The 24,090-nt window shown below is 36.2% G+C and overlaps 1 protein-coding gene across 1 annotated transcript; it reads left to right on the forward strand.

Moving 5' to 3' along the window:
• The first annotated feature begins 12,167 nt into the window (after window positions 1–12,167).
• Window positions 12,168–23,782, forward strand: ube3a (ubiquitin protein ligase E3A). The gene is made up of 11 exons (XM_042758517.1): window positions 12,168–12,326; window positions 13,290–13,372; window positions 14,987–15,300; window positions 16,204–17,450; window positions 17,563–17,707; window positions 17,948–18,153; window positions 19,166–19,330; window positions 19,435–19,590; window positions 19,689–19,762; window positions 20,220–20,363; window positions 22,352–23,782. Coding segments are annotated over exons 2-11 (2,574 nt in total). The 5' UTR covers window positions 12,168–12,326; window positions 13,290–13,370; the 3' UTR covers window positions 22,473–23,782.
• The last annotated feature ends 308 nt before the right edge of the window (window positions 23,783–24,090 follow it).

Genomic DNA, 24,090 nt, shown 5'->3' on the forward strand with positions numbered 1-24,090 from the left:
GTAAATGAAATATCAGCATTTTTTGTCTCAAACTTTTATCAACTAACTTTCTGTTGATCAATCTGTAGAAAAAAAGTGGGTTTAATACATTGTCTGTGTTTTGGACAAAATTAAGTGGAATGAACATTAGATATGTTTGGATTTGCTCACTTTACTAATAATTTTTCCGATATAAATAAAACATTAGTAAGTTCAAATTATAAAATATAAGTGAAATCCAAGTTCTATTTTGTATTACAAAAGGCCTGAGCATTAGGCCCAGCTATTCAAAACAACCTGATTTTTATTCTGATTTTTGCTGAACCAACATTTCTCTCATGACTCAAGATTTACTTGGGAGAAAACTCTATACAGCTATATCCTGAGCAAGAGTTGGCAAGGCCTTTAGAACTGAAGTTGGAAGATGGATGATATAGCCCAGAGTTGCTATTGCTGGTCGTTGGGTGGTGCGTTTAGCATCTGTGGTCCCTCTTCAGGAGTCAGGAAAGAGGTTATTAATGAATTTCCTTTAAAGCACGAAGCAGTGAGGGAGGTTGTGCTGATGCTGCTGTACAGAGCTTCCCTCCAGTCCCTGCCACTGGCAAATTACTGGCCGCCACCTTAGTTTGCACTTTTCAAAATCAACTTCTGTCATCCAGACAAGGAGATAATGATCTTTCTTTACTTGCTAACGTGGTCTCTTTTCACACTAGAGATCTTACCTCTGTCTTTTTCCTTCGTTCTCTCTTGTGCACTGTCCATTTGTGTTGATGAAGTTTGTTTTGACTTAGTTTGCGCCACTATTAGTTGTCCCTCAGAGACCAGTTGTGATATGTGGATTGGAGAGGGTCATGAAGTTTGTCATAAACTGCCACTAAACTCTTAAGTAAGGGATAATGTTTACAGTCGGCTGATTGTTATTTGCAAAATAAACCCCAAAAGACAGATTGGGACCCTGATGTGAAGCGCAGGTGTCTTTTATTGTCCTGAAGGGGTTACTGCACTGTACATTAAAACTTTTTTTTAACTTACCCAACAAGATAACACTTTATAATAACTTTCATTAATAAATCATTAACAAACATTATTTAATACTTCTATAATACTAACAGAACATAAGTTAATATATATTCATATAGGCAGAAATATGAGATAATGTAATGTGAGATAATGTAATTGTTAATGTTTACTAATCTACTTATTAAACATTACCAAATGATTAACAGATCATTTAATACATTTTAATTTAATTTTTTTTAATATGTGTATAAGCATGTTTTTTTACTGCCATTTTTATCAATTTAACAAGTCCTTCCTGCATAAAATTTGGGTTGTTAATAGATATTGAAAAGAAGATGGATGTTGCAGTTCTTCTGTTCTTGAGGTAACTGAGAGTTTGCTGTGAAATGTGAGGTTTAAATGCAAAGTGATTCATTATTCATCTCTTTTACAGGTGTGAATCTTCAATTGTAAAACAAGCTACTGCTGCATTGAGTCTTCTTTACAGTTTCCCTTCAGGCTGCCTGTAGGAATAGTTCACTTGGGAGCTCATGTAGGGCTCATCCTGAGTTCACAGTCAGAGTTTCGCTTTAATAACTTAAGACATCTCTAGAAAAGTTGCTAATCATTTCATTAAGTATGAATTAATTGTTGTCATTATTAAATTATTAGTAGTACTTGCTAAGGCAAATCTGCCATTTTTACTGCATGTAACCACAGGCCAAAAACTTGCAATACCCTAAAAAATCAGGCATCTGCAAAAATATATAATATGCAATTTATATTTTAATAGTTGCTTGCATAACATTGGAGAAAGATGATTTGTGAAGAAAAAATTAATTAAAAATTTAGAAAAAGTAGAAAGACTGAAATAGCATTTTCTTGCATATCGCCTTGGAAACTAAGTTTTTATTTTATTTCAATTAACAAAAATGTATTTTTTTAATGGTTTTAGTTAAATATAATAACCCTGGTACAGAATAAGCTGCAGTGTAGACCAGACCTTATTGCATTTATTTAATGGCCTGCTACTCCAGACTAGTTACAGAGCACTGCATTGTAACTCAAGGGTATGAGAGTCCACAAAGAATTAGCTTGAAACATGGCAGTGAGTATGTTTTTAAGCTTAAATTGAGATTGCAATTAGACAAATGAGACAGGACACCCGCTGAGTGACAGTCTGCCTCAGGTATGTGGAAGGGAAGGTCTTATTAAGATCATGACACACGCTGACACTCTTCTAATTGCCTCTTTGTCCCTCACCACACTCTCTCCCTCTCTCTCTCACTGTAACTGTGGCACATTTCCAAAGTTCACTTAATGATCAGAAGAGCTGTTTATATTTTCTAAGCCCGTTTGGCAACCTTCATTAACACTCCCCTACCGTACCCCACCCCTGGGGGTGGAGCATGATGGGCAGGCTCATGAATATTCATTAGATGCATGCAGGGACATTTGGCTTTTTAGTGTTTAATGTGCATCCTGCACTTGGGAGGTCAGTGCATCAGGTTGTGTGATGGGTGTTAGACATGCTCGGTAAATAATACATGAAAGTAGTATTTGAAAGTGTTGTACTAGCCCTTCCTCATACGGTGTGTCCTTGCCCACTACTAATCAAGCAGGCTAGCTAAAGACCTCCGTAAATCAGCCAAGGTACGTCAGCGATTTTCCAGTACAGTTATCCATCAAAGCCTGTGAATTTAGCTTATTATATGACTGAGTAACAGACATAAGTGTGCAACATTATCAATCCAGATCTAAAAGATCCGGTTACAGACTTATGTGGACAGGCCTTTGATTAAAAAGCGAGATTTAGTCCACATTGCAGTTAATTCTTATCAAGAACTGCCTATTCAGACAGAGAGAGAGTATCTGATGGACAAGTAAAGCAACCGGTTACAGTTTGGCTTGTTTTGCTGCGCCAGACTGGTGTGAAAAGAAAAGTAATTTAAATAATGCCCCAAGTTCATCACTTTAAGCTTGTTTGGGTGTTGAATGATATTCAAAAGCCTTCATTTAGAGGACGATTTCAGACATCCCCCTGAAATCATACAGATATAACGGAGTCTGATCTGATTTTTGATCTGGGCATTGCTAACACTATGTTCTGCTGGTTGAGAAACTAATTTACATTTCTGCATAACTCAGGAACTATGCTGATTATCATGCAAAAGAACTCTCTGTATCAATCAGTATTTTTTTTTTTTAAATATTGGAGGGAACACCTACTTTTTTCAACTCAAGGATGTTCAAATTTGACATACTTTTTCTTATCCAGTAAATCAACAAAAATGGCTGCCAAATTTTAATCATATTTCAAAGTCAGTAAATTAAATTATGGCTCATCATGTTATAAGCCAAACATGCAAGTTATATGCCAAATGTAGTCAGAATTAGTCATATGGGGGAGCTATAATAAGTGAATCTATGGTTTGTGTATACATGGGCTTTTTTAAATCTTAAAATTGTATAACAATGTTATCAAGGCCGTTTAAATGTCACACCATTGGGCTGTTATTGTATCTACAGCATCTGTTTTGCCACAGCTGGCAAAACTGTAATTTTCTGCACTTTTCTACTTGGACTCTGCTGCTTGTGCGTTTTAATCAAATATTTATTATTTTGTAAAACTATGCTGAACACACACTTCACAGTCATTGCAAACTGCATTGCTCACGCTGTTTGAATCAATGTTTCAAGGACAGACTATGTACTAACAGCATATACAATAAACCATCATATTTTGCTTGCTGTATAACTCCAGGTTAGAATCTGCTTTTTTTCCTCCTCCTCCTTTTTTCACTCCATGAGTCCCATGAGTTGTTTTACTAAAGCCTGCATTTGTTTACGTACTTTACATCAGATAGTTCATTAAAATAACCAAACAAGTTGTAATATAATCTGTTAATGCCTGATTTTACAAATATGGGAGGATTTGGCTCAAAATTATTGTCCATTTTTATCATGCTTATTCCTAAATTGTATTTTATTTTTATTATTTTTTATTTATTTTATTATAAAAGCTACACTAGTCCAGCAGTCATGTTTCAAGGCTACACAATATAGTTACTCTATGTAAGAATATATAAGCAATAGCAAAACAAATACAGCTAAATGTAATTATACTTTTTCTGTTCTCTCTTTGTTTAAAGAAAAAAATACAAAGTCAGTTTTAAAGGAGCACAATAACTGGAAAGCAGACAATGAGTGAAGGGATGCAGGTATAACAATGCATCAGTGAGATTACAGAGACTCCCAGTGTTCAGCTGAATAATAGCAGAAACACAGCGTTCTGCAGTTTGATGAAATATGCAAAGGCATCTCTTCACTCTTGGAGCACACTAAATTCAACTGTGCTCTGTATATCTATTAATTTTGTTCACTATAAATTCAGTTGTGGTAATAGATCAAATAAGCAATAATTCAGGCTATGTTATTTAATATTCCATGCTGTTAGTCTGCTTCTTTTTTGATTAAGATGTCTGTCTTTGAGCATGTGTATGAGCTGCTGCTCACATCAGGGTTCAGCAGTCCCCAATTTTGTAATGTATAACTCAAATTGTATGATTTCTGTCTTTTGATTTAGAGTCTGTCTTTCAGCCACATATACAAATGACACCTAAACCACACAGCACAGTGAATGAACAACTCCATTCCAATTCGATACAATTACAGAATGCCACTCTCAAGGCCACATGGGAACTGCGTACATCAGCTCAGTGAAACCACACATAATAAAAATTTGTGTTGGCATACACTATTTATCTTTAAAAATATATATCATAGATGGTAAAATGGCATTGTATAAAACTATTTTGCTTGGATTAGCCTTGAATTATTAACTTATTGATTAACTAATATGTATATATTATTAATTAACCCTTTTTTTCGAAATCACAGCTTTGAAGTAAAGTGTGCCAATCCCCAACTAATTTGTTTTGTTTTTGTTTGTTTTTTTATGTGAATTGCTCACATATGATTCAACAATTTTCCAAACAAAACAGAAATCCAAATTTAGTTTTATAGCAGGCATCCTGAGATATAATTAAACACATTCGGTTTACCTAATTTCTCTTTGCCTAGAGGACAACTTAAGTAAAAAGTGTCACTAATTACCCCACTCTACCTTGTATTAAAACAGACAAGGGACACATAAAGAATCAACACTTTATGTGTTTTTTTTTTCTTCTCACCCAGTTGATTACAACAACAGTATCATTCTGCCTTTGAAAAAGGTCTTGTGCTGATCTTAGCAAAGTTGTTTGCCAATTAGGCCTTTGAGAGAGTGACTTTGAAGGCTTCCGTCCAAGATTAAAATGAATTGTTAAGACAGAGAGGCTCAGGGGCTGGCTGATTGATGAGCGTTTCTTCGTCAGTGCCATTTAACCAGATTCTAAAGCTGATGAGAAGGAAAGCACTGAGCGATGAGCTATCATGTGCATACTGAAGACTGCTGCTGCCGCCGCCATGTTAAAGAGCCATAATTAACTTATGAGTCTGGTGATTAGAACACTTTAATCTCTTCTGACCCTTGTAGTACATTTATTGACATGAAGAGAGTGCTTCTGTTTTGAGGTTTTAGCAGGGGAAGAGAGGACAGATGCTGCTTTTAGTGTCCATGCATAATTTGTCATGTTCAGTTATCAAATGTCAATTAAGCCATGCTGAGAACACTATGAAGCACTATTTAGTATCTCACCAAGTTAATTATGTCTATTTGTTCTGAGACTGGATAAAATGTCTTTTCGTTGTAATCACCCAAGAAAATGCTTTCTACCGGTTATTTGAGTTACTTATGGTTTTCCTCTGGAAGACAAATCCATTTAAATACAGCAAACGCACTGGGTGAACATGAAGTAATGTCTTTGCTGTCAAAACAATAAAAATAAAATAAAAACCTTTGTTGTTGATGCATGCTTGCTGTGATAGTTGTAATAGATGCCAATAAATAAAACTCTGCTGTCCAACACCTCATTCTGATATTTAGATTTTGCTAAAAATGTATTCTATTTCTATTTTATTTTTTTGTTTTTTGCTTTTTGTGAAAATGAAATTGAACAAAACCAAATAGTGAGTTGATAATTAATTGTGTAAATTTATGTAAATTTTACAGTGTCACAAGACTTTAAAATCAGCCGAATAGACTGAAAAATAATTTCACTCAGAAATTGCTAGTAAATTAAAAAGAATAACTAAAAAAACAGCAAGTAACATTGAATTGAACATAATCTTGAGCAGAAAAACTAAAAAAGTAATAAAATAGTACTATAAAGTAAAGTCAAATAATCTTTTCACAGTGTAGAAACAAGTAGTTAATCAGTTTATCACTCTTTCATTGTGAAATCTTTTAAAGTTCAAGCAAGGCAGTAAATTCAAATTCACATTGTAAAGAAAGTACCGAAATATTCTCCAGCACAGTTTCTAAATTCTCTTTATCTTTTTAAAATGATTTCCAAGGCCAACGATAGCAGCTAGCATTACTCCTATAATGCAGCAGTTTATCACTCCGTTAAACAGGCCTGCTGAAAAGGTCACGGGGAGCGAGGCGCTGACGGGACAGCTATATGACAAATATAACTATACTTTCTTTCTCTTCCAAAGGTCAGCGGAAACGTATTCCGTATGCCTTTTAAACATGACAGGAGAGGAAGATTGAATCCCAAGGGTACTTTCTAGAGTGGTCAGTAGGAGTGGGCTGTTTTCAGTTATTATTATTATTCATTCTCTTTAAAAAAAGACATTGTCATTTTTTCCATCTTGACACATGCCAACTTATCCTAAACAGCTGACCAAATTCTAAAAGCTCAGGCAATATATGATCCATTAGATTTTATATTCCTGCTTGCTTAACTGACGTCTATTTTAGTTTATGCATATTATGCATGTTTCCTTTACAGTATCACACAATAATATTATTAATATTCATCGTAATACTGTTAATATTCATATAAAAATTTATAGAATAATATTAAATATACTATTATTATTCTGTTCTGTTCTATGTTATATAACTTATTATTGTTGTTGTTGTTGTTATTTAAAATGATTCAACTCACCCCTTAATATAATGTATGATATGACACGACATGATATATGACGTGATACGATATGATAGGGATGTAACAATTACCGGTTTGAGATAAATCATGATAAAATTCCCCGCGGTTAGTATTGGCGTTTTATATTATAATTATCATTAAAACCGTATCAGATTACCGCTATTTGAACAACTCACAATGAATAAATACTTTCCAGCACAAAGCCCAATTTTAAGTAACAGTCTCACGTGCGCACAGCGCAGAGTAGTTTCGTTTTGAGTGAAAACAGGGCGGAAAAGCTGGGAGGTTTTAAAAGAATGTTAAGGGAATTATACAAATGAATATATGAATGAATTTATTTATTGTATGAATGTACCTCTGATTACTCCATTTTATACCTAAAGGAAGTGTCCTTAATCGCAATACTGCTTTGTCCACGGAGGTTACGGGAAACAGCTCTAATTCAGCTTTTCCATAAGCGCCACCTGCTGTCAGCGAGTGGATTTACAGAGACTTATATTTACACTCAGCCTGTGTGCAGTTTCTGTCTGGCCAAAAACGGACCGAATTTGCATGCCCTGAGGTAAATTTTGACCGGTTGATGAAAAACAAGCTTATGTGGATTCTTCACATTTAAACAATTCAGATAAGTTATCTAGAATTATTTATGGAGCAGATAAAATACATATAATTATTTATTAATCAATTATCATTTTGACTTAACCCTTTTCTTTATTTAAAGGCTGAAATGTGAGGTTTGCCTTTTTATGAAACTTTTTCAAAGCTTTATTTGAACATATACATTAGATATTTGAACATGCTATTAAACTGTTGTCAGTCAAGTTGTCATTTAAAATCCAGACATCATTGGTAATGTTATTGTTTTAGTGATTATGCAAAAAAAAATAATAATAATAATTTTATTTGTTGTTTGTTGATTTTTAAATATAAAACTTGAAGTGATTTATATGTCCATACTTTTTGAACATCTCCAGGACATTTTAACAATACCGTGATAATACTGATAACTGTGATAATGTTGGTCACTATAATCGTGATAAGAAATTTTCATACCGTTACATCCCTAATATGATATGATATGATATGATATGATATGATATGATATGATATGATATGATATGATACGATACGATACGATACGATATATGCTATGATACGATATGATGCGATGTGATACGTTACGATATGATATATGACATGACGATATAATATGACATGATATTTACAGTAATATGTGACACATGCATGTACTGTGTAGCCAACTGTTCCATTTCACAGCAGAAGACATCTTTTGACATATTGATGGTTAAATCACCTGAACTGTTACCACAGTGTTTTCTTAATTTGTTCGGTCAGCACACTTGCTACAAATCCTGTTTGTTTCAGTCTTTTTATGTGTGTGACTCAAGGGTACAGCTTGGAAGATTGATACTATTTACACACATAGAGAGGTAAAGAAGAGGACCCCATCAGGCACTGAGAATTCACTTACTGTTTGTTTATTGGTTTGTGGGAGCTATAATGTCTCTTTCTCCTTGAAATTAAATCATTCAAGGTATGTAGCCATTCATTCTGCGATGTCCTTTAAGATTATATGACTTTTTTTTTCTCCACAGCAACAGAAGTTTCCCCCAGCATTCCATTTTGTTATGAATTACTTTAAAAATCTAATTCAACAACGCATAGCAGAGTCATGAATTTTTTAGACCTCTGGTATTTGAAAAGGCTGCAGGAATGAAAATTAAATGAATGGATAAAAGGACAGTGATGCATTTATTTTTTCTTCGATGTGAAGATAAACAGTTCTGTTGAGACTGTTTTTCAAAAGTGAAAAGTTTCAAATATACGCCATGTATACGAACACATGAGTCTGGTTTCAAATAAATCTGTCAAATGATTGTGATCCTGAATTTCCAAACCCACAAATCAATGCATTCAACAGCTCCATCACCTTATGCCCTAAATCCTACCATCAGTCTAGAAAGGGAACACGATCTCACCACAGACCTTGACTGGAATGTGAGCTGTGTGTGTATGTGTGCAGAAGTCCCTGTGGAGGTCACTTACTCTCGGCTGAACTGGACCCTTACATAGCATGTGAAATAGATCGTTTGTGTATCAAATAATGACCTTCTCTTTCACTGGTAGCTTGTTTATGTTCTGTAGTGAGTGTCGCAAGGCCTTGCTGTTTTTTTCCAATATTACATTTTTTACTGTATTTTTTATCAAATAAATTCAGCCTTGTTGAGCATAAGAAACTTGTGAACAGTAGTTATATATGTTTTGCCCTTTGGTTAGTTTTGTTGTTAAGCATGTTTCATAAATTAATCAAAACTTAATTTTACAAATCAAAATTGTTGTTGTTTTTTTAACTGAGGACAAAATATTTTTGAAATCTTAAGGGCGGGCATCTCATAGTCATGCTAGTTTCACGAATATTTTGTGAACATATTCCTAGGCTGTGTGTTAAAAAATACAAATTGTTTTCGCCTCTTGTTTTCAATAGAAATGGTGCACGACAACTTTAGATTAGTTCAGTCTTTCTATCTCATAATGTTTCGGCAGATTTGTATGAGTGGGGTGGGATCTCAAACCGTGTTGACTCCGAGCTAAACAGCTGTCTATATTCATGAGATCCTCATTCTCCACAGCTGCATCATCATAAACAGTCACCTTTTCCATTATTCAAGCCCACAAGAGTTTCCTCTGAATTTACAGGATGTCTCTTGTTTCTTTCAGAAGAAAATTGTGCTTTTTTTGCAGGTCAGTGAGATAAGCAAAACACACAGCGGGATGCATGTGTAATTTAACGGGTGATGTTCATGCATTTTATGGTGATGAATAGCTTGGGATAGGAGTCAGATGTTCAAAGATCTAACAATTTCCCCATGTTGCACTGTAGCAGTGCTGACTCTAAAAATTTTCCTAGTCACTGCAGTCGTACCATGTTATTGTGATACACAGATCTTGTATTCATTAATGGCTTGTGGCATATGCTTTGTGTTTTTTGTTATGAAACGGAGAATTTTCTCACACGTCTGAGCAAATTTATAAATCTGTGTTACACTGTTAGATAAAGAACAAAAGCTTGGATCAATAAATGGTAATCAAGTCTTTTACAGCTGTGGCTGCTGCTGCTGCTTCTTGCAGCTTTAAAAGGCTAGTGAGATGTGAATAGGGTCTTGTGATAGGCTGTCAATACAGGAACAGGCTTCAGTGTCTCGGAAACCAGTAAATAGATAGCTATTCAGTTTGTGCTTCCATTATTCAAGCTGGGTTATTCACAGCTATTTTATTACAGTGCTTGCAAGGCAGCTCTGTATTGATATTCTTCAAACATTCTGGTTGGGTTTTTTTCTAAACCCGTAAACATAAGTTTTAAACTTCTGCAATAAATTCAGCCCGAATAATTGAATGTGCAGTCTCTATTCAAAATTTGTTTATTAAATAATTTTAGGCTTATTAATTTTTTTTAAATAATTGTTCTATGTTCATGAGGATGTCCACACAACAACCATAACAATAACAACACATAGGATCAATATTTCTGGACCTTTTTTTTTTCAGCTGATGAACAATAAAAACACTTGCAGCCAATCAAAATCTACCAGAGCATTTAAAGCAGCTAGCAGATGACATAAATGCAGCACACACTTATAATAAACAGAGCTGATAGAGTTATTGTTTTAATTGTCTTTATAGTTATCATTCTTGGTTTGAATGCACCTTTATACTGACAGAATGCTCAACATTCAAAACAGCAATGATATCATCACAGTATTTACATGCTGAATTATGACTGGCCTGTTATTGAAGTCTCAGAAGATTTGAAGATACACAAAGACTTCCTTCTCTTCCCAGATAGCACACGTACGTCTACAAGTTCGCTTCATCTGGAAAGCATCTGCTGTGTACAAACATCTGATAGACATCTTTAAGATGTGAGTTTTACATACATTCTAAATCATAAACATCTTTCAAATAGACATCTTTCTATTTGACATTTGATAGGAAACGTCCAATGACGTATTGCAGATGAGCAAACACTCTAAAAAAATACATCTTGCAGATATAAATGCAGACATCAAATAGACATCTCTGTGATGTAATGCAATCAGGGTTGTGAACGACGTTTTTTAGCGAATCGGTTGAATAAATGATTAAAAAACTCACTAAAGAGCCGTTACCAAGAACAATAAAACATCATAACGGTGTTCCAAGAAAATTTTCTCTCTCACACACATTCATTAGGCCTAAGTACAAATAACATCAAATGGGCGTGAAAATGTTTTTCGGAAAATTGTTTTCTCTCAGCATCAAGAGAACATAATAAAGTTGTAATTAAAACAACTTTGAGTAAACAAGAATGGTCCATTATTATAACAATATTTTAAGAACATTTTGTCCTAACATTTACATATCTGTCAAATAATGTTAGTGAAAGTTATGGGAATATTTATAGCATAACTATAGCGATAACAGCCTCAACACCAACAGACGATAACCTTTTTTATTCCAAAAATGCAGTTATGCCACTTTAAATGCTTCTTTGGGGTTTGATGGGTTCTGATAGACTGTCAGTTGTTTTATCTGAAAAATCTGAAAGGGATTCCAACAGTATCACAGCGGTGGTGTGGACCTTCCTACTCTCCTAGAATTAGAATGATTGATAAAACTTTGTAGTTATACTGTAGCTATCATTAATGGTGTGACCGTCGCCCCCTACTGGCGTACCCATGTAACCTGCAGGTACCACTGAGCATCATCAATAAATGAATATTTTTGGTGAACTGACTAAAAAAGATTCGAATCACTGAGATGAATCAAAATCCCACTACTAGCAAGAAAAGCACTGGTATTTCCTTCAGCAAATGCAAATCTAGTTAACTTAAGTTTTCCTTTCATATTCTGCCATCTGCTGATGAACATTAATATTACAATGTTTTCGCTTTTGATATATGTATAAAAACTAGTTTAAAAAAAAATGTCGTGAGTGTTTCAAGACTTTGTTCATTTGATCTCATGAATACAATTTTCATCGTTTTATCACTTTTCCACACATCTCACTCAGATCTTGACCAACTGCCAGAACGCCGTGCCGTGGGGTTTATACTGATGGTCGTCCTCGTGCCGCACTGCATTGTGGGATCGCTCTCCGTGTTTGCCTCAGTTGATCAAGATGGCCGAGAATATTTTGTGGAGGGGTTTGAGTTGAATACACGCCGCATTTGGAGTGATTGTGATGTTGAGAGACCAGATTCATTCGTCCGCATCAGAACATCTTCAGAAGTAAGCTGTCAAAACACGAATCACGCCTCTCCCGCCCCGATCGCGCTTATTCGAAGCCGGAATAAACGCTGTTAGGCCAGTTAGCCGCGCTGCTAACAGCTCCGGGGAGGGACGGAGAGGGTTTCTGGAAAAACAAGCGAAATCTGTTTAGTCCTGATATCCTAAATACTTCCTCGCCTTCGATTACGCAACAATAACCGTTAAGTAAAATCCGTCTGTGTCTTCGAAATGTCAGACGGTGGTTAGCTGCAGCTAGGCTAACTAGTTACTCAGCTCTTTTCTGCTGTTCCTCCCCATGGCAGTTACTGCAAGGTTAGACGATTTGCTGCTCTCACTCTGCATTAAGCGCGCCGATCATCAGCTCACTGTAATCATGAGCATAAGGTCTGTGTTCGTTCGTTTTAAAAGGAGCTGTAGGAGATTGGCTGTGTGTATGAATGTGTGCAAGGCTGAAGTTGTTTGTGCACTGTCATACCCCCTGCCTGCCCCTTTGCGGCCTCACCTCATGCTCGACTGTTTACCGGTACACAGGATGTTTTCGTTGCGAAATCACACAGTGTGTTTTTAGTTCGGGCCTGTGTTTAGGTTTATGTTGCTTCTCTTCTTGCGGTCACATGGGCTGTGTGTCAAAAACTAGTGCGCTGACTACCTAGACAGCATTTTTGGACATCGTAGGGTTGCAGAATACTGTCTAGGTAGGCAGCTCGCTTGGTTTTAAGACACTGTCCATGGTGACATTCTGCCCCGTGATGCATGTTTAGGCTCGTGTTTACCCACAGTATAATGTTTCTCAATCATCTTGAGCAGTTATGATCGGTAGTTAATGTGGTTGTTTTATTTTTGGAAGAACCATCCATTTTATCGTCATTATTAAGTGAACTGCTCCCAGTCATCTGTGGATTTTGTCTGTACAGCAGTAAAGTTATTGATGTGTGTGAATGACTGTTTTCTGTTCATCTGCAGGATTGCTGCCTGACCACCTTTTGGTCTCTTTCAGTTCAGAGCCGCAGAAGAGTGTGATATTGCAAACTTTAAGCAAGTCTAATGTAAGTTTCTTTGTTTATACCTTGTGTTTTTCAACTTAAAATTTCTGTATTTAATGGCTACCTTAACTTGAAATACTCACCAAACTCACCGCCCCCCCCCACATACGCACATTTTGTCAGCATGCATAGTCTTGCATTGCATTAAATGAATAGTTCACCCAATTCTGTCCTCATTTACTTACCCTCCACTTGTTCCTGTATGAGTTTATTTCTTCTGCTGATATTTCAAAGAATGTTGGTAACTAAACAGTTGACAGTAGCCACTGACTTCCAAAATATTTTTTTCCATAAAAGTCAATGGCTATCATCAGCTTTGATTACCAATATTCTTCAAAATATTTTCTTTTGTGTTCAACAGCTGAAAAAAAAAAACATGTTTAGACCTAGAGGTTGAGTAAATGATGATAGCATTTTCATTTTTGTTTGAACTGTCCATTTAAGAATTAGCTAATTCTTCATTATCACAAAGATGTGGTCACATTTACCAATGCTAGGAAGAATTTTACAGTCAAAAATCACTCATTTCAACCAGAATCTGCACAATCAGGAGTGTCACATGAGGGTGAAAAAGTTTCCCACTTTTGTTCACGCAAATTCGCCAGGTTGACCATCTAGAAGCTGCTTGGTGTGAAAGTGATTTTTGTGTGAGGGGTGATTTATGCCTTTCTACACTATTGACAATAAACATTATTTCCCAGCATAACTTTACTAATGTGACCACACCTTAAGGGTTCTTCAGTCTGTTCTAAATGGAATAATTCCAGGTTTAAAAAGCTCAGTCAACTGCATTGGTTTCTGGTCCCTTAGTTCAAAAAGGAGAAATCATGTTTACAGTAAAACACTTGGAAGTACCTAAAGCCAAGCAATGAACATGAAATAAATGCACCGTTTTAAAAGTATAGCCATAAGACCTCAACATTGTGTCATTCCAAAAAGCATGCTTTAGGTATTGCAAATACCTAATCATGTTAAAGCTGTAATAAAAATACAAATTTCAAATATTATTGTAAACCCCAAGAAAGGCTGACTTTTATTTATTTCCATTGTAAGTTCTGTAAGTTTTACTGTTACTGATTTGTATTTATTTATTTATTTATTTGTAAACTGAGAGGTGAGTCACTTATTTTCAGAATTGTTCAATATTATGCCACAAATGCTGTCAATAATAGAGCAATTTATTGAACCTGAAATATTTTGTGTGCCTTTATAGTAGACTGACATTAAATCAGTGATGATATGAAGATGCAAATGTGCATTGAATGTTTTCTGTTGTGACATATCAGTGCATGATATTTTGTTGTCTGTGCAAAAAGAATTTTGGAGGCATGGTCTAACAATAAGTAGCTGCATTATAGATATTCCAATCATTCGGTTTCAGATGAATAATTCTCTTAAAAATTAAAAATTAAAGTATAATGCTTGATTTTTCTATCATTTTGAAATTATCTTCATGTGCACATGCAACAGTCAACCTGTTTTGAAGGCTGTTGAGAAATTCAAATGATTGGTTTTATTTGAATTTCATTAGTAGAGAAATATTTGCACTGTTGTGGACTTATTTCGGGATTGAACCATACTAATCCCCTTGCTGCCCTGTTTGAATGTCTGATACAGGAAGCGAGCGGCTGCAAAGCATTTAATTGAGCGCTACTACCACCAGTTAACAGAAGGCTGTGGAAATGAGGCCTGCACGAATGAGGCTTGTGGCTCTTCTCCGGGTTTCCAGCGCATGGATAACAATGCAGCGGCCATCAAGGCCCTGGAGTTATATAAGAATAATGCCAAACTGTGTGATCCTCATCCCTCTAAGAAAGGAGCCAGTTCAGCCTTTCCAGAGAACAGTGCCAAAGGAGCTCACAATTTCTCTGCTTGCAGCAACGGGAAGATGAACCATAAGGACCTACAACCCGCAAGGGAGGACTTTAGAGGTGAACAGTGTTGTCATAATTGCCGAATTTCAGTAGAATTGATATTTCTTGAATTTTTTTTTATATACAGAGCACTCATAAACAACAGCTCTTATATCAAATTAAGTCAAATTTTATTTATTAAGCGCATTTAAATTAAACCTTGGTTGGCCAAAATGCTGTACATAACAGTAAAACACAAAAAGTAAAAACAGGAAACACAATAGAATTACAAAAGTTTGAAAGCACAAGTGAAAAGATAGCTAATGTAGAAGCAGTTCTAAAACGTAGTGTAAGTTGTTCCACAACTTTGGGCCAGCCACTGCGAAAGCTCGTACACATCATGTAATTTCCAAATGCTTTTTTATGAGAAAAAAAGCAAGAAAATAATAATAATAAAAAAAGGAATAACAATACTGAAAACAAACCACATATATACAAATATGACATTTTATGATTTTTGATAACACAAATGTGCTATTGAACACACTTTTAAAACCTTAGTACTAGTATGTATTTAGTAAATTCATTATTAATTCAATTAACAGTCATTATTGAAGTATTTCTCAGTTAGGTAAACAGAGCATCACATTTTTCTAGTAAATATTCAGTTTTGAAGAATAAAGAAATTAAATGAAGTGTTGCAAGTTGTCTTTTTTTCCCCCAATTCCAATTTCAAACTTCTTTCTGATTGGTGAAAAGTTGCAAAAAAGGCCTGCACACTATGAAAGGTGAAAAAAAGATAAACAAAGGAAGTTTACAATTAAAATAGTAATAATAAAAAACACAACTTTGCTGAGGAACAGCTAATGTCTCGGTCAAAACATCACCTTAATCCTGAATCCAATTTCAGACTACTTTCTGAATCGTATCTTTGACTTACCACGCAAATGATTAAATATTCTTTACTGTGTTCTTCGGCAGATCTGAATTTCTTGACAGAGGAGAAGGTGTATGAAATCCTGAGCCTCTGCAGTGAGACCGAGGACTATTCTCCTCTAATCCGTGTCATCGGTAGGGTTTTCTCAAGTGCGGAGAGTCTGGTCCAGAGTTTCCGCAAGGCCAAACAACACACCAAGGAAGAGCTCAAGTCCCTTCAGGCCAAGGATGAGGACAAAGATGAAGATGAGAAAGAAACGGCCTCCGGTTCATCCACAGCCATGGAGGTGGAACCCGAAGCCTCTGCATCAAGTGCAGACAGGCCTTCTGACGGAGAAAACAACGTCCAAAAGTTTGGTCCTGTAGAAGTTTCTGTAGACATTGAGGCTGTAAGAAGAGTGTACGACAAACTATTATCGAACGAGAAGATTGAAGCAGCATTCCTCAACGCGTTAGTCTACCTGTCGCCCAATGTAGAGTGTGACCTCACCTATCACAACGTGTACGCCGCCGACCCTAATTACCTGAACGTCTTCATCATCGTCATGGAGAACAGTAACCTCCACAGTCCAGAATACTTAGAAATCGCCCTGCCACAATTCTGCAAGGCAATGAGCAAGCTACCTCTTCCGGCTCTAGCCAAGCTTGCGCGGTTATGGTCGCAGTACAGCGCAGACCAGATCCGACGTCTGGTCGAGACTTTCCAGCAGCTTATCACCTACACGGTTATCAGCAACGAGTTCAGCAGCGACAACCTGGTAAATGAGGATGACGGTGTGGTGGCAGCCACCAAGTGCTTGAAAATCGTGTACTATGCAAATGTGCTGGGCGGCGACCTAGACATGGATCACAACGAGGAGGACGACGATGAACCGATCCCAGAGTCCAGTGAGCTGACCCTGCAGGAGCTGCTCGGCGAGGAACGACGCAACAAGAAAGGACCTCGGGTGGATCCGCTGGAGACTGAACTGGGCATTCGTTCATCGGACTGTCGAAAACCCCTCATCTCCTTCGAGGATTTCATCAATGAACCACTCAATGATGTGCTGGAAATGGACAAAGACTACACCTTCTTCAAGGTGGAGACAGAAAGCAAGTTCTCCTTTATGACCTGCCCGTTCATTCTTAACCCTGTGACTAAGAATCTAGGCCTGTACTACGACAACCGGATCCGGATGTACAGCGAGCGCAGGATTACTGCTCTCTACAGTTTGGTGCAGGGACAACAGCTGAACCCTTACCTGCGACTCAAAGTGCGCAGAGACCACATCATAGATGATGCACTTGTCAGGGTAGGTCCTGAAGAGCTTGCAAAGATGAATGTTGTTTCATAGAAATATACCTGAATGATTTCATTTCTGAAGAGCATTTGTGGGTATAAAATGAATATGTGCTTGGTTTTAGTTGGAGATGATCGCCATGGAAAACCCAGCAGACCTGAAGAAACAGCTGTATGTGGAGTTTGAGGGTGAGCAGGGAGTGGATGAAGGAGGAGTATCCAAAGAGTTCTTTCAACTGGTCGTAGAGGAGATCTTTAACCGAGATATAGGTAATTATCATTAATTATTCCTGCCTGATTTATTCAGTTTACTTTTTGGCTTTCTTTTAAGCATCCTAACACAAAGTTTAATCACTGATACTGGAATGGCTAATGCACTATTTGTAGGCGCTAGCAGACTTAATGTTCCTCTCAGAGCTTGTTTTATTGAGTCTTATTGATTGAGTGACTGTGAGATGAAGATCTGTCTGCGTTCTTGTCTTACACTTTCTCTTTCTGTTTCACCCGCAGGCATGTTTACCTATGATGAAAGCACAAAACTTTTCTGGTTCAACCCTTCATCGTTTGAAAATGAAGGCCAGTTCACCTTGATAGGCATCGTCCTGGGCTTAGCGATCTACAATAACTGCATTCTCGATGTGCACTTCCCTATGGTGGTTTACAGAAAACTAATGGGAAAGAAAGGAACGTTTAGAGACCTTGCTGACTCTCATCCGGTAATATTTGCCTGATTAATTAAATTTATGTTTTTCAGTATTCCCTGTCCAACATTTTTTTTTTTTTAGAAGAGAAATATAAATGTAACACCAAGATTACATTATCATTCAAAAGTTTGGGATCAGTAAGATCAGTAAGCCACATATAATTTTCAGAAATCATTCTGATATGCTGATTTGGTGCTCAAGAAACATTTCTAATTGTTGTCAATGTTAAAAACAGCTGTGCTGCTTAATATTTTATGGAAACCATGATACGTTTTTTAAAGAATTCTTTGATTATTTTTTGTAACAATGGTAGAAGTCTTTTAGAATTCCAAACTTTTGAACACTAATGTACATTTTTGAAGTTTCTGCTTGTGTATACATTTAAATGACACTTTAGGAATAGTGGCATGTATGTTTTTCACATGCAGACAGACTTGATTGTAGATTCAAATCCTGCAAAATCCAACAAGACACTATGTAATGCCTTTCCAAACAAGAACTTTTTTCAAGAGCACATCTTATGGTAACATGGCCTTATATTAATGATAAAGGCCTTTTGGCTTGCTTGAAGCATATGCTCATTTTGTTCCACAGCATTTCAACTTCATGTTGTACATTGACAATAAGATTATGTATTTACAAAGAGCAGCATTATTTCAAGTGGGAGTGTATGTCCTGTTCTCATATTGGAGGCATGCTGTGAAGCAGCTGTCTGTTTGCACTTGTAAAGGATACAGGCGGGTTTAGGGCATAGATTGTGTCTGGAAGGAGATTTAGGCTGGTACATCAACACTTTAGTGGCACACCCCGTCATTATGACATTAGCACATGGTGACTGCTTATCAAAATATTTGGGGCGAGCTGATTCTTGCCCTGTCACATAGCGATTATTTGATGGACAGGATTAGCAGAAAACCTTGTGGTATCAGTCCATCTCTACAGAAAATGATTATATATATAGATAGATAGATAGATAGATAGGTAGATAATCTCTCATAATTGTTCTGATCATCTGTTTCTTCAGGTTCTTTATCAGAGTCTAAAGGACCTGTTGGAGTATGAAGGTAATGTGGAAGAAGACATGATGATTACTTTCCAGATCTCACAAACAGACCTGTTTGGAAACCCGCTAATGTATGATTTAAAGGAAGGAGGAGATAAGATCCCAGTTACCAACGAGAACAGAAAGGTTAGTCCACTTTTACACCAGCATTACATTCATTCATTCAGCATTTAAAAACACAAAGATGTTCATATCTGCCAGTAAACACAGCACGAATTGGGTCTCTGCAGGATTTTGTTGCACTCTATGCAGAGTACATGCTGAACAAAAGTGTGGAGAAACAGTTCAAGGCCTTCAGAAGAGGATTCCACATGGTCACTAACGAATCTCCACTGAAGTATCTGTTTCGACCAGAGGAAATTGAGCTGCTTATATGTGGTAGCAGGGTGAGTTTGCTACAGATTGTTACCTGCTTCCAGGCTGTTCTTACACATGTGGGAGAGCCATACATATAAACCCGTAACTTTGTGTTTGTCTTGTGCAGAATCTTGACTTTCAAGCACTTGAAGACAGTACAGAATATGATGGTGGATACAACAAAGACTCTCGCATTATTAGGTATGTGGATGCTTATTAAAATAATTACATTATGTATAATACAATTTTTAATGTTGTGTGGATTATTATTTTCTCTGTGACTTAGTAGTTACTAGTGGTGATCGGCTGATATTTGGCCATTTGGATTTTGTTTCTCCAGTTACAAAACCTACTGACAGCTTTGTCAATGGATAATAAATATTCTGTTTTCAGGTAGTAATTGTATTTTAGGTATATCACGACTAAATGTTGTACAAGATTAGCATCAAGTTAATGATTCATTTTTATGTGAGCAATTTTTAATTTGTTTTGTTGTCATTTAATTATGGGCGTTATATTACGCATCAGCCATCTTGCACTCCAGACATCCACATCAGCATTTAAAAGCACAATATCAGTCGACCACTTGTTCTAAATACTACTTCCTATGTGAAATTAAAAGTGTATAAAAAAAAATTATATTTTTGACACACATCAGGGATTTCTGGGAGACTGTGCACTCATTTGGGCAGGAGCAGAAGAGGCTGTTTCTTCAATTCACCACTGGCACAGATCGAGCTCCAGTTGGAGGTTTAGGCAAACTCAAGATGATTATTGCCAAAAATGGCCCTGACTCAGACAGGTAAACTCAAATTCTGCCTCTATACACTGTTGCTCAATAATGAGTTCAGGTTTTTTGACATCATACCTTGTTCAAATAGTTGTACGATCATGTATCGGAGCGATTAAATCTTGAGTCAGAATATGGGGCCATTGACTCAAAATGCGTTTTTACTTTGAAAAATGTGAGACGTGGGAAGTGGAATGGAGAAAAAATGCAATCTGAAAACATGGCACTCATTATTAAGATGCTACAAAAGATGTGACCACAGCAGTCTCAGCAAATTTACATAGAGAAACAAAGATCTGTCTATCATGTTTACACAGAAAAACAATGGAAAAGTAACATAGTGTAATGAAAAAACTGCATTCTGTGTGAACCAGTCCTATGGTTGTGTCATCATGCATCTGAATTGTTTTTCGTTTTTTCTCCACACTTCTACCTTCCGGACATGCTTAATTGTCATGAAAATAATGTCATAATTCAATAATCTAAACCTGCTTTTTATTGTTTACAAAAAAAAAAAAATACAGTAGCATAGGTATGCAGATTCGGAAACAAATCCTAAACAACGTCATCCACAAAACAAATAAGTTGCAACTAGGGATGTTCATTTCAGTTATTTTTCCTAACCGACACTCGTTAACCGATTATTAACCGTTAACCAACAAGATTATTTTAAATTAGAATTGAAAGGATAAGTACCTGTGACCTGTTAAAAATACTAACAGTTGTTTCCTGCAGATTAATTTTACATTTACAATTAAAACAGCAGAACATGAGGATTATATATATATATATAAAAAACGAATAAATAGGCCTATACGAGAAATATATTTTTACTTAAATAATAAATTAAGAGAACGAAAGAAAAACTGTGCAACAAGTAGCCTAGTATGCAAAGTTTCGGTTCATTTTTGTGCTGCGCGAAAGGAAACCAGACGGCAGAAAGTGGCATTCTATTTTTCTTTAGGCTTATTTTACAAAAGCACAAAGATTTGTTTTTATTATGAATGTACACAAATAAAAGCAAACCTTTTACAATTCCTATTATCTTTATGACTAAAAGTAGTAGTTGCTTCCACTGTTAGAAGGAAAAAATTCAAGTGATTGCACCAGCGCCGCATGTGTGCACACAGTTAAGCTTTACTACCTTGACAATGTAGTCTGTTCATTATCATATAAAATTACAGTCAGTCAAACATATGGAAAAAACACTTAATCACACTAGTAAAATCTGTGCCGTTAAGCATTATCACCATACCGCTGTGATGTTATGCAAAACATTTTGTTTTACAGGGACATTGGAATGAGAGTGAAGTAGGCTACATAATAAATAATATTTTGCCATTCAAATACATTACAAATACAGGAACATTTGATTTTGTCACATGAGAGACCCAACCTTGGTTTCAGTTTTGTTTTAGCCTAAATTAGTTTGTTTTGGCTTGTTTATATAGCTATAGCTTCTTATATTTTTAATTCTTGTTCTTTTCTAAATACTGTTCAATTGAAAGGATTTGTTGTGGAGTGAGGGGAACTAAAATAGCCTAGCTATGTTTACATTGTTTATTATAAAGTTTGTAAACATTTCGCCTCGGCATTAGGCCTATTTCTGAATGAAGTTATAAAATACGACTTATACGCGACTTGTTTTTGTTTTTCCTCTCTATAAAACACACTTTATTTTATACCCGTAGCGTATTTTAAGCAGCAAACTTTAAATATTTTGATTAAATTTCTGAAAAAAATAATAAATAAATGACTTTTTAACTGATTGTATTAATCGGTCAAAATTCCTACTGTCAGTTAACGGTTAAGCGGTTAAAATGAGCATCCCTAGTTGCAACGATGTATTACATTCTCTTTACTAAGAGCATACAAGTATACGTGTCTAATTACAGTTTTACCATATGTAAATAACATTGTCCATCTATATACATCTCTACAGCAATAAATATGCAAAGTCTTCTTAAAGTAATATGTTCTTCCTCCCCTCCTATGGTCAGGTTACCCACTTCTCATACTTGCTTCAACGTGCTGCTCCTCCCTGAATACTCCACCAAGGAGAAACTTACAGAGAGACTCCTTAAAGCCATCACTTACGCCAAAGGCTTCGGCATGCTCTGAGGCACCGGGATCCACAAAAGAACTCACTCGTCCTCAGAGGTCTCATTTGTGCATCGAAAGGAGAATTCAGCTACATCAACAACTAAAAGTAAATATCAAGTTTAAATGTAAGGCAAGGTGAAATGGGGTAAAATGGGAAAGTTCTGGTGACCGTGTGCCTGTGCCTAAACAGTAGATTAAACCACACTGGACTCTTGGCTTTCTCTGTCCCTCTTATGTAAGTGTTAAGGTTCCCTTTTTGTATGCACTGAGATATACCATTATTTATTTTAAGGGATGAAATCTCTTGTCATGTCTGCCAGGAAGTCCACTCACTTTTTGCTTTTGTAGTCATAAAAAGGAGAGACGGTTAGAAGTTTTCAACACCTGCAGGACTGATCACCATCTAAACTTAATAAGATCAAAAGGAGGAAGTGGAACTTTATTGATGTATTATGGTTGAACTGTGAAAGTGCACTTAACTCAATATTCAGAATGTCTCTTGGTGTTTTTTTTTTTTGGGGGGTCCGCCCTTTGACTTTTTTTGGCTTGTTTCATAGGTCTTCCCTAGTCCATTTGCATTTGCAGCAATGCTTTCAAAGGTACAGAGCAGCTCCAGTCTCAATTTCATGTCCAGGAACCTGTATTTATTGAGGAACTGCATTGTTTGTAATGCTGCTTGGCAAGTTGTGCTGCTCTTTTATGGCCAGTGTTCTGCATTTCAATTCAGAGTCAGCTCTTTCTCTCTCACAAAGAACTGATCTGTTTGTTAAAATCAGTCCACACTCATGGTGCACTCCTGACAAAAACAAGTAGTGTTACAAAAAAGAGAGATCTAACCTTCCCATAAACCTCTCTCAAAGGCTTCCTACAAGTGTTTTTTTTTTTGTTATCTGTCTTGTTTTAAATCAGGATGGCAGACTTTTAGTCAGTGAATGCTAATTGACAGTGCCCCATGAAGAAATTGGTTCTGTTTTAGTTGCTCTTTTTTTTTTCTTTTTTTTTCTTGTGCTCCGCAGAATGTCTGGCCCTATACTGTTGGATGAAAATTAGGGGAAATTGGCACAGATTGTACCACTATCTTGTCGTGCCAAACATATATGCTGAGAATCGCCGCTCCGGTTTGTCCAGGCATAGCTGGAAACCCACTTTAGTGATGCCCTCTACACTTTTTGTTTTTCCTTTTTCCCTCTTGCTTATTAAATGTGACTGTGGTTTGTTCCACTGCTGATGGCGCTAACATAAAAGGGGGAAACAGAACTTGATATTGAGAATGACATCATTTGATTGTTTCAAGTTATTCTTAAATAAATTCAAAACTGAAAAACAAACCAAGTGTGGAAATGTGATAAAGAGATTGTGATTTCAGCTCCTGGGTCTTTTGTGGTTTCACAATGCAGTTTACACAAAACCATTTATAATGTAAAATGCATACAAATTTAACAAACATCTGTTTTAACACATTAAACACCATATCAAAGGCAAAAAAAAGTTTTTTTTTTTTTTTTTAGCTCTAAGATTAACTTGGATAACAAAGATTTTACACACTTTAGGATTCGGTTGCCTGGACTTTGGCATCAAACTGGTATTTTAATAATAAAAAAAAAAGTACAGTTTGTGGTCCCTTACATGACACACA

Source organism: Cyprinus carpio, chromosome A6, assembly GCF_018340385.1.
Source record: "Cyprinus carpio isolate SPL01 chromosome A6, ASM1834038v1, whole genome shotgun sequence".
NCBI lineage: Eukaryota > Metazoa > Chordata > Actinopteri > Cypriniformes > Cyprinidae > Cyprinus > Cyprinus carpio.